Source organism: Microcebus murinus, chromosome 10, assembly GCF_040939455.1.
Source record: "Microcebus murinus isolate Inina chromosome 10, M.murinus_Inina_mat1.0, whole genome shotgun sequence".
Classification (NCBI taxonomy): Eukaryota; Metazoa; Chordata; class Mammalia; order Primates; family Cheirogaleidae; genus Microcebus; species Microcebus murinus.
In genome coordinates, this window is record NC_134113.1 from 36147191 (window position 1) to 36167017 (window position 19827).

The 19827-nt window shown below is 33.7% G+C and overlaps 2 protein-coding genes across 14 annotated transcripts in view; one reads left to right on the plus strand and one right to left on the minus strand.

Annotated features, from left to right (window-relative positions):
• PPFIA2 (PPFI scaffold protein A2) overlaps window positions 1-11456 on the plus strand; it is a 441105-nt gene extending 429649 nt beyond the window's left edge. For 10 of the 13 annotated variants that reach the window (XM_020287953.2, XM_076007132.1, XM_020287955.2 and 7 more), the window contains 3 exons: window positions 3801-3960; window positions 5158-5249; window positions 7599-11456. In XM_020287953.2, the coding sequence (XP_020143542.1) occupies window positions 3801-3960; window positions 5158-5216 (219 nt within the window). In that variant the 3' untranslated portion in view covers window positions 5217-5249; window positions 7599-11456. Of the gene's footprint in view, window positions 1-3800; window positions 3961-5157; window positions 6598-7598 lie in introns of those variants that run through there. The other 3 variants (XM_020287957.2, XM_076007138.1, XM_076007134.1) reach the window with 2 other exon arrangements.
• The window catches only part of ACSS3 (acyl-CoA synthetase short chain family member 3), a 137096-nt gene continuing 127708 nt past the window's right edge, over window positions 10440-19827 (minus strand). Inside the window, exons 14-16 of the mRNA XM_012759752.3 lie at window positions 13216-13315; window positions 12951-13126; window positions 10440-12064 (exon numbers count right to left, since the gene is read on the minus strand). Of these exons, the coding sequence (XP_012615206.1) occupies window positions 11996-12064; window positions 12951-13126; window positions 13216-13315 (345 nt within the window). The 3' untranslated portion in view covers window positions 10440-11995. The remainder of the gene's footprint in view (window positions 12065-12950; window positions 13127-13215; window positions 13316-19827) is intronic.

Consider the following 19827-nt stretch of genomic DNA (forward strand, 5'->3'; position numbering starts at 1 on the left):
GCAATTAGAAATAATAAAAGTAATTCAAAAAGAAACTTTTTAAAGTTCCGTTACTGAAAAATATTAAACAACATATCTTTAAAAATCATAAGCAATTAATACACAAATACTGATAAATTCAGCATTTTACTAAGGAATGTGCTTATTTCTTAAATTTCAGTATATCTTCCCAGGAAATTTTAGTATATTAAAATGAAAAGGCAACTTACTTTCAATAAGTGGAAAGCTTTTCATTATTTTAGACATTAATACTAAGTTTTCCTTGAAAACAGATGTATAACATTTTAATAGTCATAGGATTTGAAAGTTATATTAAGTATAAGAATCCTTAGACATAATATATGCATGTTTAAATTATTTGCAAAATAATAAATATATAAGTAGCCTCCTAAGATGAATGAATATAAAGGATATCTGCAAACCTTGTGGACTGATTGACAATTTGCTAGTCCTTCTGAGTTTATTACAAGGTCTTTCTGGAAGAAGTGGGAAGGAAATATGAAGTGGAAAATACAGCAATACATAATTCTATTTTGCAAAGTACAGATGTTTCTTGGCTGTAAAGACAAGCTGATTAAAATAATTTCGTGAGTGAATTTAGCAAATCCTAAAATGAGTCAATAATTCCATGTTCCAATGGGCAGGGTAGATAATCTTGGTATTATAAAAACCCATGCTGTCTTTTATGGAGGAGATTATAGAGAAATAAGCTCTACAGTCTTGACCTTAGCTAACTTCCAATAAATTCATATTCTTGTCCAATTAGGATAATGATTAATGTTTTAAAAATTCTAGTTAATCTTAACTGATTTTCATCTTATAAGTTGTTTGACAATCTCTTAAATTATTATTCTGAGTTGTTGATTCTAAAAGGTGGTCTTATAAACTCATACATGGTAAAATACAATTATTATTAAAAGTTAAAATTTTAGTAAAAATTATTAAATATCTGTCATATTGTTACATTCTAAAATGTAGATTGACCATAAAGAGTTCTCCAGTGGCCTATGTGGGTTATAGTGTTGATTCCTGATAGTAAAGAAAGTGGCCTATGTGGGTTATAGTGTTGATTCCTGATAGTAATGAACAAGTAGAAAGGTCTATTGAGCCAATTAAATGGCATGTGGCTATCTGCCTTCAAAATATGCTTTTTTCATTTTTAAAAGCATAACACATAATTTTGTTATTCAGCCTTCTATATTCTTTTGTTCTTTCTTTCTCCCCTTCCCTTCCCTTCCCTTCCCTTCCCTTCCCTTCCCTTCCCTTCCCTTCCCTTCCCTTCCCTTCCCTTCCCTTCCCTTCCCTTCCCTTCCCTTCCCTTCCCTTTCCTTCCCTTCTTTCTTTCTTTCTTTCTTTTCTTTTCTTTTCTTTTCTTTTCTTTTCTTTTCTTTTCTTTTCTTTTCTTTTCTTTCTTTTCTTTTCTTTTCTTTTCTTTTTTCTTTTCTTTTCTTTTCTTTTTTTTTTCTGTGTGAGCAGCAAAAACAGCCAAACAACTTTCCTAGACCCATAGTTGACTTATTTCTGAGGCTTTGCTGATCACATTCCATTGAGATAATGTGAGAAGGTTGATGTGCTTCCTTTTCACTTCAACTAAAATGGTATCTTTTAACCCTATCTCATGAAAAAATTTCCCCCATGATGTTGTTGCTTATAGTTCCTATTCAAGTTTCTGCAATAACAATTTGTGGAAAGAGTAGAAGTAAAGAATCATAATTCAAATTCTTGACTTCCTGGCTTGTTTTTAAGCCCTTGATTCATATATTATAGGAGTGGTATAACTCCATTAACGTAATGCAGTGTTTTGTAGAACTAAAGAATATTTATGCTTAATACAATCACTTTTCTAAGAATCAAGAAGTCAGATAGTCCACAGCTGTGAAATTCTGTTTCTTTTCCACCTGTACAAACCTCCCTTAATTTGGAGGTTTAGGGTAATGTACAGCACAGCGGTTGAGAAGAAGAGTAGCAGACATCTCTTAACCTATAAAATCAGCACCAAATCTAAGCAAAATTTAGATATTGATGATAGGGATTCCAACAGTGGGTGTACCATGTTTCCCCGAAAATAAGACAGGGTCTTATATTTATTTTTCCTCAAGAAGACACCCTAGGGCTTCTTTTCAGGGGATGTGTTAATTTTTTTAAGTACGGTACAACAATCTACATTTATTCAAATATAGTTAAGTCGTCTTCTTCTGGAACATCATCATAACTCTCCAACCCCCGAATACCATCCTGAATTTCTTGCGACTCTATTTCCTTTAGAACCATTGGCCCCAATCTCTCATGTCAAGCAATAGAGCTCTCATGGGGCAGATGAGAAGGGCTGCTCATCTTCTTTACCACTCCACGACAAAATGCATGGGTTGTGCAGATATGCTGCATAGCCACACCCATCACTAGGTCTTATTTTCAGAGTAGGGCTTATATTGCACAAATGCTTAGAAATCCTGCTAGGGCTTATTTTATGGGTAGGTCTTATTTTGGGGGGAAACATGGTATATAATTATATATGTGATTTTATTTTTCCCTGATTGACTTTAAATGTCACTTAATTAATTTTAGCAGATAAAGCCACCTTATAGTGTTATTCATTTACAACAATGATAATGTGAGCTGAATATAGACCTATTATTCTCTATGCCAAAATGAAGTCAAATGAGGTAGTAGTGTAAACACCACATACTTGGAATTAACTTCAGAGAGTAGTCCTTCCCTAGGTGGGAAATTAGTGATATAAGAAGACAAGTTCTATTTAGAATGATTAATATTTTCCTTACAATTAGACACAAAGAATAATATTAGTTAACTGCTAAATTACATATTATTATTTACCAATTTAGAGGAAAATAATTGTGTCTGTACAAGTCCTTTGTGAATACACAGAAAAGGAAAAGATTATTTTGTTAGGATATAATAGCATCAGCAACCAGAATTACATTATTAAAATGTAATTAGAGTTACATTATGCTTGTAGAGGCACACAAAGAGTACATGTATTTATTAAAAGGATGGTGTCCAAGCTGCACAGGTTTTTCAACAAATTACAAGTTAAATCTGTGTCACCTGAAATCTCACAAATCACAAATGTAGAGTTTCTTATATAGATTATGAAGGGGTCCTCAAACTTTTTAAACAGGGGTTCAGTTCACTGTCCCTCAGACCATTGGAGAGTGTGCACTGTGGGCCTGGGATGAGTTGGCTGCTAAGCAGGACAGGCAGCCGCTGCAAAAACACCCAGAAGGGTGGATAAATGTCCTAGGTGGGCAGCATGTGGCCCATGGGCCATAGTTTGAGGACACCTGGATTATAGGCTATAGTATCAAATGAATGTTAGCCAGACATTCTCAAATATAGGTTTCTCCACAACATGTATCTCTTGTGTACATAAAAGTGGTATCATTCAGGAGTCTGAGTCAAATGTGATCTACTTGACAACTGATTCAATTAAGTACATCATCTCATACTATAAAACCAGTCAGTGGAAAGCATAACAAAGCATATGCCATATTCCTTTTGGAAAGACTTTGGGGTTTTATTTTAGGTTTTCAAAGATGTTCACTGTAGAGGTGTCAAAACTTAGATCTGAAATAATTGGAAAAAATTTATAAAACCTCCTCTGTATCAAATATCTTACATTCTCATTTTGGAATCATAGGACTCTCAAGATAAAGCATAAGTTTCCATTATGTATACTTGACAGACTGAATATAAATCATCTATGATATGTTTCTAAGCTTTAAACACCTGGACTAGTATACTTGTTTTCATTATATCAAATTATAACTCTGTACTGGCAGAGTGATGACAAGAATTTCCGACGTGGATCGACTTGGAGAAGGCAGTTTCCTCCTCGTGAAGTACACGGAATCAGCATGATGCCCGGGTCTTCAGAAACGTTGCCAGCTGGATTTAGGTTAACCACAACATCTGGGCAGTCAAGGAAAATGACATCGGACGGTACAGTAGTTTTGCATTGCTGCTTATAAAGTAAAAAGCTTATTTAGCAAAAGCTAGTATAAGTCTCTGACCTTACCTAACTTTCTGGAATTATTTTCTTGAGTTGGTTTGCTCTGCTTGAAATTTACTTTGCTTTATCAAAAATCGAACTTTTTTTTTTAAACTGCTAATGCATGTACTCATGGCACTTTATTCATATTTTCAAAATAATTTATTACATTCTAAAAAGAGCAATTTTGGCTAATGTCCACATTGAGGAAGAACAGTAAACATTTGCATGATTTGTGTTTCTTTAGTCTACTATTCTCAAAATAAATAAATTGTTTAAGTTAGAGGTTGGATTTGGACTAAAGGTCCACAGTAAATGGAAAGTACATCCACTGTCACTCTATGTGTTTAAATACTGCAAGTTTTATATGTCATCTAAGAAATTCAAACTCATAGATATCTTTACCTCTGACCAAGGCAGAAGGCCTTAAATAAACAAGCACAACCATGAGAAGAGACACAAACACAAAACCTACAATAATTTCACAATTAGTATTTCCTTCTGTGGACATTAGACTTGTGTTATATACTTTGTCAAAAGAAAGCAGTCATTCTGGAGGACAGCCAGCTTTGGAATAGTAGTCACAAAATTATTTCTGTTTGGGTGGCGGTAAAGAAAGATAGTCCCACTCTCTTTATTAAGGTAAAGAGAATCATGATTTCTTTTCAAAGTCATAGCTATTATGGCTCTTAAAATCAGTTCCAACGTAAACTGTGATCTTTTGATCTACATTTCTTATAACTTGTTAATATTATGGAACATGTAAGAATAATTCATGGAAAATTTAACATAATTAAAATTAGTGTAGAAGTTCTTCAATACTTGGAGGGAAAAAAAGTCCATCATACTGAGTTCTCTAAGAGCTATCTTCCCATCAAAAACAAAAGCACCCTGGGGAGCTGCTCCTGTTACAGACTTCATCTGAGGAGGAATACATAACAACTCTAAAGCTCAGCTGAATTACATTGGGATAAATTTTCATTAGTAACTTGATCTAGAGAAGAGGATTATGAGTGGCTTATATCTGAGAGAAAGAAGGTCTAATAATATGTTCAGGATCCCTTTTTATAGGGAAAATAAATCTTTCTCATCTGAACTCTTGTACTCAATTATCCAAGTCCCTCTAAAGCCCTTTTCTCCATTTGCAGTTGCTTCATCAAGATTGCAGAGGTTAGACAACTCCACTGTTCGTACATACTCATGTTGACAAGCCACTCAAAGGAGGCAGCACTGACCTGCTGTGAGTAGTTTTCCTTTGGCTGACAAAAAACAAGGACACACACACATAGTAAAAACAAAACAAAACAAAACAAATTATTGGCTAGTAAATACACACTATACTCTTTGGTATGGCCTAGCAGTATGGAGGTGATAAAACCCTTTTGAATGGCTACAGGGGGCGGAGGAAGGAATCTTTATATTATAACTCTTAATCTAATATTTACTATCACCATCTGTCTACTGTCTGTTGGAAACCTATTGCTGTATGAGTGCACATTAATGGGTTGCTACCACACTGTTCTCTACTTTTAGTGGCATTTCATTTGATTCTCATAGCATTTTATTGATAAGAATTTGGCACCTAAAAATCATCTATTTTTAAGTGAATATTGTATATAAGGAAGCTGAAATCAGCAGATAGTGACTTAAGCGAGTTCACAGAGTCGAATAGTGGCAGAAATAGGAAAATGATTTAGATGTGGTTTCATATTAAAAACAAAAGTAGAAACTGAAAGTTTTGAACTTTTGGCATATTGTTTTTCAGCAACGTGATTTGTTAACAAACATGGATTTTATGTATCTGGAGCTTATCACATAGGAACCAAGTAAACTTACTTATAAGAATGGAAGATAGGACAAGCACAAAACCTTATGCAACCATTTATATTTAGAGAAATATTAATGAAAGCTACTTCCAAATCCATATAAAATGGGATTATTGAAAGAGTCTTATTAGTAAAACTGTGGTTTCCTAGATTTATAAATATTAAATGTTTGTAAATTTTTTTTACCAAAATATTTTACCATTTTAGATGAATTAATATTTTGGAAAAATACTTTAAGGAGTGATATTTAGAACCAAATATGTGCACAGGGATGGAAAGAGGAAGCAGTTAAAGACAGAGGAACGGCTCACCTTGTGCTGTTTATTCACTGCCTTGAACTAAAAGCTCCATGCAATTTATTGTTGGTCTTTTGGGCCTAATACAGGAGCTGATATGCTGCCTTATTTGGGTCACTATCTGAAGCTGATAAAACAAAAAGTAGCAGAAAAGAGATCTGATTTCAGAATGTATAAGATTAAAAATTTAATTATGGTATATACAATTTGGCATCTAATTAGGTATGATTTAAAGTTTTTAATAATTTGACAAAATAAGAGGCTTTCCAAAATACTGTTTATGATAGATCCTACATATAGTATGATAATTTCCCCAGGAACTGAACACTTCACTAATTTACAAATGACTACTTAATATATGTTCAGTAGTGCTTGCTTCTGGATTGATGGGTTGGGTTACTTTAACTATTTGCAATCTGTTTTTTGTGCATGGCATTCTAGTTTATACTTCCTAGTTTTTTTTTGTTGTTTTTTTTTTGTTTTTTTGTTTTTTTGTTTTTTTGAGACAGAGTCTCGCTTTGTTGCCCAGGCTAGAGTGAGTGCCGTGGCGTCCTAGCTCACAGCAACCTCAAACTCCTGGGCTCGAGTGATCCTTCTGCCTCAGCCTCCCGGGTAGCTGGGACTACAGGCATGCGCCACCATGCCCGGCTAATTTTTTATATATATATCAGTTGGCCAATTAATTTCTTTCTATTTATAGTAGAGACGGGGTCTCGCTCTGGCTCAGGCTGGTTTTGAACTCCTGACCTTGAGCAATCCGCCCGCCTCGGTCTCCCAAGAGCTAGGATTACAGGCGTGAGCCACAGTGCCCGGCCACTTCCTAGTTTTTATCATTAAATGAGATAATATTTATTTTGAATAAATAATCTAGGACAACCAATTTATGTTTTGGTGGGTCATCGACACTTTTGTCATTGAAATAATTTGGAGCATACTATTTATTGTTTCATTGTTTCAGTAATAGTAATTGTGAGCTTTTTCTAAGTATAGTATGGCTTAAAAGAATCATTGATGCCATACCACTGACATAGATCCTTTAAAAATATGTTGTTTATTATGTTTTTATCACAATTAAACAAAGGTATCTTTTTAAGAGCTGTAGAATATATGAATTGGAATGTCAATCTAGTCCATGAAATAGGTCAACTCAACCCACATTATTAATTAGCACATTGTAAATTTTTCAGAAGGCAGGCCAACATTATGTGTGACTACCTTTGTTTATATTACCGCCATACTTTCCACAAAGTTGAGCAAATTCTATTATTTATTAAGCTCCTCTGCACAAAATTGAAGAGCAAATGTTAATTACATCCAGCTATTGGTTAGATCCTAAGTGATATCCTTTTCATTATTATTTAGGACAGGAGTAGGCAGGCTGGATAGAGGTACACCACAGAATAGTGGAAAGGGATTTATCATTCAGGGACCTTTCAGTGAAATAATGCTGTCCATTATATATTTTAGATGTCGTCTTTTCAGTCTACTCTACCTAAAGTGCACTACCATCTATGAAGAAGAGCAGTGAAAATCTTTGTGAAGACTGAATTCTAAGAAAATAACAACAAAGTGGCGATTTATTAAAAGCTGAAAAATGTGATTTTGGGGGAGTCAGATATTAAGTTTGATTAGTTTACTACAATTGTAATAAAATGCTTAAGTCATTTGAATAATAAACATTACCCACATCATAAATTCTGTACAACAGATGCTTTTATGAAATGAAGCCACTTGTTTTTTCATGTTTTATTGTAATATACTAGACATTTATGTATTACTGTGTATTTCTTTTTAAATGTGTCTTATGTAAATGGATATAAATATGATTTTTTAAAAAATAAAATATATGGTTCATGGAGTCTCAAGTGCAAACATTTGACAATTCCAAGTACTGTTTGTATTTTACCATTCCACCATTTTTACAGTTTTTGAATTGTAACAGTCAAATCAATATGTTTCCTTGAAGCATGGGTCATGCTTCAACATGTTTCTCCTTCAATCTGTCAATACTTAAAGCTGAACACCTGCCTCTGATTATGTAAAAAAGAATGATTTAACCTGGAACTGGAGCCAAAAATAGACCTTTAAAGGCAATCAGGGATGTCCTATATCTTTAGAAATAGCACTGTGATGGCTCGATCTCCTTTTCAATACAAAACAAAGCCAAACTGTTTACAAGAGTCAAAAGCAATTATTTAAAAATTTATATAAAAAAAAAACCATTATCTTCTCTTGTTACCTGTGGACCAAGGGGGGAAAAACTTCTTTACTAAGAACCATGTGTTCATTCAAATATCTTGAACCGCCAGCCAGCACTGGACAGTGAATGTCAACCACTTCAGAGTCTGAGGCTTATTTCCAATGGAAAAAAACAAAACCCCAGAAACCCTTTCCTTCTGTCATTATAACAGGGCATTAGCAAGACTCATGTCTAATGTTATAAGCTTTTAGCCGAGATGGCCTTGTTGCGACTTCCCTGAAGTCAGTTTTATCAGAGGAAATAAATGAAAGACAGAATGATTAACATATATAGTGTATAAAAGTATAGAAGAGTAATCTCTTCCCTGTGGCTTTATTTGGTGGTGTTACTGTTGTTTATTCCTTGTTTATATGGGAGATTTCAAAGTAAAACCTATTTAATAATACCATTTATCTAACTGCTGATTTTCTTCTGCTGCTTGATCTTACTAAGCGCAAGACCTGTCATTAGTAATTTCTCTTTTGTATTTTAATTTGCTATGTTTGCACGTACATTACATTTGTTTTGATGTCTATTTTTGTTTAACAGATTCAGTCAAAAGGTATGGTAACAGAAACCCTCTCCATTGTCAATAAAAAAAATACTTCCAGTTCTCTGTTGAAGCTTTGTTTTCTAGTCACATAAGGTTTGGCAATTTACATGAACCATAAGGAAACATTTCTCTCTTTCTAATAGTGTCAAAATTGAGTCTGCCACAAGAGGGAGCACTAAACTTGCTTATGGGAGTGACTAATTTTCTAAAAATGTGTCCTGAGCAGAAACAATGGAAAAGAGCTTTCTACACTCATCTGAACATGGAATCTTTATTCATAGAAATTAAATGTAATATAGGAACTACGATATTATAATTCCATGACTAAAATTGTATTTATTCTTATACACCACTCAATCACAAAAGTCACTTTCTTTCCTTTTAAAGATCAAGAAATAAATCATCTATTATAGACCCTAACATATATTGATACAAAAGATCCAGCTACTTCCCTCAAAAAGGCATAAAATATGCACTAATTTGTAAGGTAATTACTACTAAATTCTAAAATTCACTTAAGAGATTAAGAATCTCAATGTTCTTCCTTTTGACCATCAACATTTTCAAAGAGCAGGGCCTTTCAAATACAATTTTATATAAACTGCTTTTTAAATGAAAGGCTGATCTCATTTGAATACATGTAATATATTTTAATGAGTAAAATAATAGGAAAACACTTATCTATAAATTTTGAAAGTACTTTATATTTTCATTTTCCCAATATCTTACAGTAAAAAAAAATCCATAAGAATACCAAAAGAAGATAACACAGAATTTATTTTAGTAAATGTAAGTATATTGCATTTTCTAGTACCATTATATTTTTGTTTTTAAAGACATATTTAATTCAGAATATTTTAGGTACTATATAGGGAAGGTGATTCATAGTATTAAAATAGAAAATTCCTTTTTTTCTCCCAAATTTTAAGCAGTCTGATGACTCAAGTGTATCCTTCTTGCCCCATTTTTAGTTACATGAAAATAACAGTACTTTTCTGACACCACAAAGGAGATAAATTTCTCAATGAGACACAAGAAACAGCCAGTTCCCTAGTCACATGCACTGTTTTCCAGTTCTGTTCAATTTGGAAATAACCTACTTGCTGAAGTGTCCCTTTGGATTTAATCACCAGGAAAAATGTACAAGAGGACCAAAGATGTAACCTTTACACAATTCTTGGATCTACCTGAGATTATACTTTGTGAATGAACAATGATACACACAGTCAGCTGAAGAACATGCCATTTCAAATTAACTAAATCTTTTGTGGAAGAAATAAAGAAATACATTTTTACTGCTAAGACATTAAAAATGGATTATTAGTAAAGACTACAGTTGTGATAATGCATAAAATGTACCCAACAGGAGACACAGTTCAAAGAACTCAATAGCTTCAAATTGTAGAGTATCTATCTAGTTGGCTTAATTCAGGCTACTAAAATAATTAAAGGGAACAAGTAGATGAATATGTTTTTCAGGTATAACAATTAAAAAGGCAACTTAAGCAAATAGAAATTTACTTTGAGAAGCCATTTATTTTGTGATCTTCGGTCCAAAAAAATGTTCACATTTTCAGAACGTTTTTATACAGATTGTAAGTTATTTTTATGAAACAAACAAGTATTCTATTATCTCTTACATATACTTTTGTGTACCCAGAATATTATGTCAAGACAACCTGCTCTTGAAAATAATGCTCCTGATGGACTAAAAGACTTAGAAATACTTTGAGAATCATCTAAGATTCAATGAGCATGATATGCTTTTGTGTTAAAATGCATTCTTGTATAACTGATGACATGTAGAACACTAAGTAAACCAAATATTTAATTACCTACATCTATCTACTCTAGTTAACTGGCACATTACTATTAACAAAGATTCACTTTTCAATTATTTTTAAACAATACATGAATTTTATAGACGTTAAACAGAAAGACATGTTTGGACATTACAAAATTTTTAAAAGAGTTATTATTTAAACATTAGAGATTTTACATAAAAATCTGAACTTTTGGTTTCTATAAAAAACCAGAGGCTCTTGAAGCAGGAGACTCGTCTCGCTCCTGGGCCATATTGTGCTGGGACTGAGTAGAGGCTGCCCCCTTAGGTGGAGCAGGCATCCTCCAGTGTTCACCATTCCCCACTATTGATACTCAGACCAAGGGGCTCAAACTTAGTTGAAAAAGCTCCTTGACATCACACCACCCGCTTGGAAGCCCCCTTGGTCTTTAGTCTAATGTAAAAACCTTTACATTTTTTCTTTAAGAGTTTTCCTTGCCATCCTACCTCATTTGTGCATCATTTTTTGTTTGTTTGTTTTCCAAAGGAAGCTGGAATTATTAGGGAGTACAATCAGCTAAGAACCCAAGACAAGTGGAGGGGTTCTCAAGAGTCCTCATGTCTTTGAAGAGATTGGACTAAATGACCTCTAGGTTCTCAGCCAGGCATAGGATTTCCCTTGCCTAAGTCACAAGTGGTCAGAAGGCAGAGCTTTAACCCTGGTGCCCAGCCCTCCCTCCAAAAACAAATGGCTAGACAGGCCCTCCTACCTAGATAACAATTTCATCTGTTTAGATGATTACCTAAACTTCCCATTTTCATCTATTTTATGTAGAATAGTGTAAGCAGATAAAGAATATTAGAACATATTTAAAATTTATATAAGAAAAATTTTAATTATTATCTGACTTGGACTTTGAGTTTTAGGTTTGGGATCAAAGCTGCAGATTTTTAATTTCAGGAAGTGGCTCTATATTAGCGTCATTTTAAATTAAAATGTTTTTGAAGGAGTACCAATTTTAAAATTCATACACTAGATACCTTTGTCTTAAGTTAAAGCAGTAGACAACATATACTGAACCACGTTACAGGCAACTGACAACAATGCTAACAGCGTCAAGTGAAACAGAAGGCAGAGGTCTTTCACTAGTTTTCATTAGATTTGCTTAGACCAAGTTTTGCAATTCACATTTCTGTTTGCAAGTAATTTATATTTAAATATTTAACTCAAATAATTTAATTTAAATTTAGAAATTAACCCAAATTGACTCAAAATAGAAAAAAAGAAGTCATGGGGCCTGCTTCAGCACTTCTTCTATGTGGCCAAAAATGCTGGGGTCTTCAATCGTAGAAGTTATCTGGAAAGAAATTTAGTGTCCAATGAATGCTCTTCCTTAAACCTCTTCTACTCTCCCTATACTCAAACAATTATATGCAATGTTGTTTTCCCCATCATCTTATAATATTCATATGGAATTTTTCAAAAATAGGGAATTTTGAACCTAATATTTTAAAATTCATCTGTAGTCAATCTTCCAGAGTAATGCAATAAATTATTCAATTAGCAAAACTATTGGTCCTGGGGGATATGTTCTCTAGAGTTCCTCTTGGGAGGAACTATTTGTTTCTATAGAAAGAAATTTGGGTAGGCATTTGTTTATACAACTACTCCTGACTATTGCATTGCCTTTTATTATATCTCAATGATAAAAATATGTACATCTATGCATACATAATGTGCACACAAATTAAAAGAATACATATGCTTGATTCAGCCTAACATTTCCTAAAATAATTACAAAAATAATTAAACAGAACAGGATAAATAATTAGCATGTATCAATTAGAATATTTCAAATATCTATTGCTAGTTTCAATTGTTTTACTTTCTCATTCACTAATAGCCATTAATGACTATAATGAAGGAAAATGTACTTTTAATTCAATTGGATTGAGTTTACACAAATAAGTTTAAATTTAACTGACAATTACTGATAGTAAAAATATTTTCCCCACCCTGGTTCTTATAATCAAAACATATGTTCTTAACTAATCTGAATTTCTTTCTAAAACCCTCATTGCTACAGAGACAAAGGCTATGAAATTTTCCCTTAAAAGATAGTACATTATGTGTTTTCCAGGGAAGTAACTAATGTTTATCAATTTTAAGAACTTTGTTAATGCTAAAAAAGTAGAAAATAAAAGCAATTCAGAACCCAGCATTAAATATTCTTGATAATTTACCTTGTATGGCTTGCCATTGACAAGGGCAGATAGAGCTGATCGGGGAATTTTGCCAGATCTGGTTTTAGGTAACTGTTTGACGAACACAGCATTTCGAAAAGCAGCTACAGGGCCAATGTTCTGTCTCACGTGTTTCACAATTTCTTCCAAAACTTTTTCCTCTGTCACATTTATATCTAGGAAGAAAGTCCAGAAGGTAAGCACTATATTAACCTTAGTTAATCATTCAGGGCCCAAACAATTGGAGGATACAAAGATCTCTCACCTTTTCTCAATACACAGAGTGCTAAGGGGACGTGACCTTTCAAAGGATCTTCCTTGCCAACAACAGCACAGTCTGCCACAGTGCCATGGGAAAGGACTGACTGTAATAAGAAAAGGCATCATTTAGAATATATATTTGTATATGTATTATAATTTCAATTGGGAAAAAGTACATGTCAGAGAACCCAAAAATCCATAGGTGCCTGCCTGAAAATTTACCAGTAATTCACATCATTACTACTGAGGTGAATGGTTAGAAACTCTACTGCAGTCGCTAAAGGTTAACAGTAATTAAGACAAATTGCTCAGCTTTACCTAGAAAATAAGGAAGTTATTTCTTTATCTCAATTGTTTATTAATGAAGTCAGAGAAACTGTGTAGTAGATACCATAAGGAAACAAAGTGGAACAGGTCTTTGCAATCAAGTAGCTTCAAGATGACTTACCCTTAATGCTAGCTACTAAGCACACTTTCCAGAGGAATCCAAGGCTAAGCAGCGATTTTATTGTTGAGTCTGTTAGTAAACAATGAACAGACCATTCCATTCCTTTAGTGGCTAGCCACCCAGAGATGATTTTCCAGGACTTGAAAGAAGCAGCTGGGCATAGAGAGAAGCCCCAAATCAGAAAATCACCAGTGTTGAGGAACCATTTCCAATTGCTCACCCTAAATGCCTTAAAGAGCAAAGCAGATATCTAGTGGAGTCACAAGAACCCACAAAGTTGAGTAACCCCATGAAATATAGATACTTTGAGTTAAAAAAATTCTGCTTGATGGAACTTTTAAAAATTCATGTTCAAAAAGTCCTTTTCTGAGAGATCAATATTAATTTCAGTGACTCCAAACTTCTAATGGCCAAAGAAAACAGTGAGCAAACTGGTAACCGATATCACATTTGGCAGTGTTTATTCTTTCTTTTATTCATTGATGCACTCAACAAATATTTGCTAAATGCCTCCCCTGTTGCAAACACTGCTTTAGGTTCAGTGATAATCAAAAATAGGCAGAGTATTGTCTCAAGATACTTACAACCTAGCAAGGGAAACAAATACTAACAAACAATGGTGAATATTTAATTATTACAAATGTCTAAATCCAAGAGTGGTAAGGGAGGAAATAATATGGACTATTTATAGGACAGATATAGCCAAAGCAACCAACTTGGCAGAAGGTTATGGTCCTCAGAGAAATGTTTCCTTAGGAAATGACAATGAGCAGATTTGAAGAATAAGTAGACATTGATCAGGCAAGGAAGAGGGGATGAGGTAAAAGCTCTGTGTAGGAACTGCACACGTAGCATTCATACCTGAAAGAAACCAGAATGGCTGGAAAATGGAGAGTAGAAAAGAGTCAGAATGGTGCAAGTGGGAATGGAGCTACAGGGGTAGATGGAGGATGTGCTACAGGGGTAGATGGAGGATGAAGCTTCAACTATGATTTTAGCATCACTGGGAAAACAATAAAGCATTCTCAGGAGTTGAGAAGGAGATGCATGATCAGAGTGGATTTTTTAATAGACTTTTTTTTTAAGTAGTTTTAGATGCACAGTAAAATTGAGTAGAAAGTAGAGTTTCCACATACCTGCCTTCACAGACATACAGCCTCCCCCATTATCAAAATCTTGCACCAGAGTGGTACACTTGCTGTAATTGATGAACCAACATTAACACATGATTGCCACCCTAGTCTATAGTTTACATGACAGTGCACATGTTTTGTATATTCTATGGGCTTTGACAAATGCACAAGATATGTATCACCCTTCAGTATCACACAGAACAGTTTCACTGCCCTAAATACCCACTGTGCTCAGCTCATTCATCCCTCCCTTTCTCCTAACCCATGGCAACCACTGATCTTTATACTATCTACAAAGTCCTTTCCCAGAATGTCATATAATTGGAAGCATTCTGCATGTAGCCTTTTCAGATTGGCTTCTTTCATTTCAGAGTGGATTCTGAAAATCACAACCTTACTTTTTAGTTTCATTGTGGAGAATAATTAAAGGATTGTTGAAGGTGGGTGGCACTTTATGCAAGGAAAGGCTGAAAGGCTATTATTATAACAGACTAAGGTCATAGTAGTGAGTATAAAGATTTAGAGTTTCTTTAGAGGTAAAACAGACAAAATTTGATGATAAATGGGATATAGGGCAGGAATAAGGCAGAGGGATCAAGGATAATTCTGGAGTTTTTGGCTTAAGCATCTCGTTGTTGGTGATGCCATTTTGTAACTTAGAAAATGCTAATGAGGACCAGGCTTAAGAGGAAAGATCACATACTAAGTTTTGGAATTGTTTCATCGAGGTGCCTTTGAGACAACTGAGTAGAGGCAGTTGGATCCGAGGAGTGGCTTAATCTGCAGATGCACATTTGGATATCACTAATGTATAGATAGTAATGGAAGCTATAGACTTTGATGAAGTTATTTAGGGAGAAAATAGGGAGAAGAAAAGAATGGAAGCATAAAGGAACTTTAACATCTAATGACCAAATGAAAAAGGAGAAGCTGGCAAGCTAGAATAAGAAGGCATAGCCAGAGATGTAGGAAACACAAACACACATACTCAAAAATAATCTGGTACATGCCACTTTCAAGTCTCAAACTTTCCATGAAGATTTTTTTTTTTAATTAAGTCAAGTTGAAAATGAGCTTTCTCTTCTCTGAAGTCCTGAATGACTCAATGAACTTCTAGAATGTTTGGTACAAATGTAGTATTGCCCTTAATTAAACATACAAACCAACATTTTTCCTAATGATAAGCATCCAGATTAAAGTATCAGGTTGCTGGGGTGCAAAATCCATTTAGCTTTTTACTCCTGCATTGCTGAAGATAGCAGATGTTAAATAAATGATTTTTGTATTCTATGTTTTATCAAATTATTTGCTGAGGTAAAGGTGTTCACTCCCTTTTTTCCACTAGTTGAGCCTTACTAAAAAGCTAAATACATACTGTGCATACTATACAACACCATCGTCTCCCACTGCTTCTATTTGAACTCTCAAAATGTTCCCAGCAGCTTTCTCATTTTTGACAGCCTTGTTTACTTTTAAAGCCCATATGTTGAGAGTAGAGAGACAAATTTTATTGCCAGATATTTGTTTTGGCAGTTACTATAGTCAGTCACCAGTCAGAAAAGAATACTTTGTCTGTAGGAGAGGAGATAACATATACACTTGGAAGGCTAGAACCTATAATTCTGACTTGGCATTTCCTTTATGATTAAACAGCAATTCTTTTACCTGGCTAATCAGAGTTTTAATTATTAAAAAAAGTATTAAACTATTCATTTATGTCATGAGTTTCTATACCTGCGTTTCTACAATACCAAGTTATCTGCTCAAACCACTGTTATAAAAGATCATAATCCATATGTTTGGTCATCAAATCAATATGACCATAATTTTAACTAAATTTAATGTCAAAACTCTAGTTTTTCCAATCTTTCATTTTGCTATTTTAATTTTACCATGTTTCTACCCTTAGTTTTAGTGCTTTTAGAAGTAAATGGGCACTTTGGCTTCTTGGGCAAAAGGTATGATTCTCACTTTGAGAGCCAGAAGTGGATGGGAAAATGTTGATTCTTTTTCTACAAGGGCAAGGAGTATCTTAAAATCAGAAGTAATATATAACACAATTCCCTGTAAAATAATATCAAAGTTTCCCACTTGTTTTCCTACCACAGATATATTTTTAAAAATCTGTGAGAAACTAAAAGCATTTTCAAGACTTTTGTGTCATCTCTAAATGAGGTTCATTATTACAGTGGATTAAATATATTATTCTATCAGTTAAAAAGATGCCATAGATTAGGGGAGGTAGCTTTTTATGTTGATCCCACAAATAATATTTGCATGCCAAATGATGATTTCAAGAACTGAATCATTAAAAGGAAAGCATTAAAATATATCTTGGCAACATTTAAGGGACAGAAGCCAACCAAATGTCCTGTGGGGGAAAAAATATCAAAAGCCACATTCATGCATTCTCTCCAAATAAAATCTATGAAACATCTGTGATTAACTGGCATTTAGGTACCTTAAAAAGTCATACAACGTGAAAGGCAATTGTCTCACCACAAGAGAGTATATATTAATAAATGTTATGATGATATGCCTGGTTACTGCCTGACATTTGTTGTTTCTAGGGTACTGCCATTTTTGTATAGATTTTAATGAATTTAAAAGGTTTCAAGGCTTCAGTGGGCTAACCTACACAGATTTCTCAATTATGTTTTTAAGAATTTTAATTTAAGAGACATTAGTTTAAATCAAACACTCTCATAATATAGGAGGAGCCAGTGTGCCGTGGGAGATTGTCTCTTCGTGGGAGAAGAGGGATGTTTTTCATTTCCTCTGACACTGGAGTAGTCTAGGAAACTGTCAGAGAGATTCCACATCCTCATCAATATTCATATCAGTACTCAGGAAATATTCAGCAATTGTGCAATTATTGAAATTCAGTAGTCATTTAATGCTGGATAAAATTGAAATTGTAAGGCGTGTTAGTTGGGTATACAGTCACCTAATGGAAATATATTCAATCTTGAAGAAATCATTCCTAAAATAGCAAACAAAACAGCTAACTTGGGAGACAGAGACACTTTTGTCAGGATAACCTTTAACAGGGCAAATTATAAGAATAACACTGCCCTACTCTTTAAATGCAATAGTTTTAACATTAGATTTCCAAGTCCCCAAGGACATTATTAGTGGGTTTATTTAACAAACTGAAACTTAAATTACAAGTGAAATAAATAATGAAATCAAGGAGCCCAACTTGTTTCCTATAGACGTCTTTGCATGAAAAGCCTTTTCTCATCATAAGAAAATAGATCCCTAGAATAACTTTTATAAATTTAAGAGGACATGATCCTTGCAGATCCCAAAAACAAATGAGGGCCTTCTGTAACTATTAAGTAATAATCAAGTCTATTTTAACAGTTGATTAATCTTTGAAAGCCTAACATCCAGCTAGAAATTAAGGAAATTTCAGTAGAAGTTCAAGGAGTTCATAAGAAAATTGTGTCTGAAATCTGCTAGTTTAAGATTTGTGAGTCAAAATTAGAAGGCACTAAAGTGGTTCTTGCTCAGTGCCAAATACTGAAACTTATTCCTCCTGTCTAACAGTATGTTTTTACCCATTACCCAAACTCTTGGTCTCTACCTCCCTAATCCTTTCCAGCCTCTGGTCACTGTCATTCTACTGTATGAGATCAAACTTTTTAGGTCCCACATATTAGTAAGAACATGAAATATTTGTCTTTCTCTGCCTCACTTATTTCACTTAATATAATGACCTTCCTTTCAATCCATATTGCTACAAATGATAGGATTTCATTGCCATGTAGTATTCCATTGTGTATATATACCACACTTTCTTTATTGATTCTTCTTTATTAATGAACACTTAGGTTGATTCCATAACCTTTGCTATTGTGGATAGTGCTGCAATAAACATAGAGGTGCAGGTATTCCTTTGATGTACTGACCTCCTTTCCTTTGGATAAATACCCAGGAGTGGGATTGCTGGATCTTCTGTAGTTCTATTTTTTAGTTTTTTGAGAAATGTCCATACTGTCTTCTACAATGGCTGTACTAATTTACATTCCCAACAATATAGTTTGTATGAGTTTCCTATTCTCTGCATCCTTGCCAGCATCTGTTATTTCTTGTCCTTTTCATAGCCACTCATAAAATTTTTACTTGATGAAACTAGAAGAATATAAGTATTTTCATTCCATATAAAAACAACATTCAGTCTATTTTTTTCTGCAAATAAAACTTTCAATAGACTAAGACCTCAATTCCTAGTTTAAAAAGTCACAATGGAATTTACAAAACTTACAAAAATATTCACCATTGAGAACCCTGGAGAAGTATTTAAGTGGTAAGTTTAGGCACTTTAATAGAAGCTGCTTATATTATCAGCATAAAAATTTCAGGCACATATTAAATATCAATTTGCTAAGCAATTTTTCTAGAAGTTAGTAAAAGCCAGTAAAGTATGTCAGTTCACAACTCTCAAAAAGATTGCAAATACATAGAAGACAAACTTGATATGAATTGATATTTTTCTTATTAAAAACATTCAATAAAAATTAATCATTTAATTCATATAAATGGAGATGCTAACTTACAGAGTTAAGGCCTGAGAAGTGTCCTATTATATACCATAAATACTCCGAGATTCAGTAACAAAATTTCTGTTACATACCAATAATTCTAAAATATTTTTTTCTATTTTTCCATTGTAATTGCCTATCTTTTGTCAACATATGAAAACCATAATTACTTGCAACGAACTAAAGTCTTGATTTCAGGAATGTAGCACTGGTTCAACAGTTGAATTAATTAATGTAATTTACATAAAGGCTTTAAAAACCACATGATCTAATCAATAGAGGCAGAAAAAACACTTGACAAATTCAACATTTATTCCTAATAAAAAAAAAAACACCTCAGCAAATTAGTAATGGAAGGAAACTTCCTCAATTTGATAAAGGGTAGCTACAGAAATTCTTATAGTTACATCATTTTAATCATAAGATACTGAATGCTTTTACCCTAAGATCAGGAACAAGACAAGGGTGTCTACTCTCACCAGTCTTAT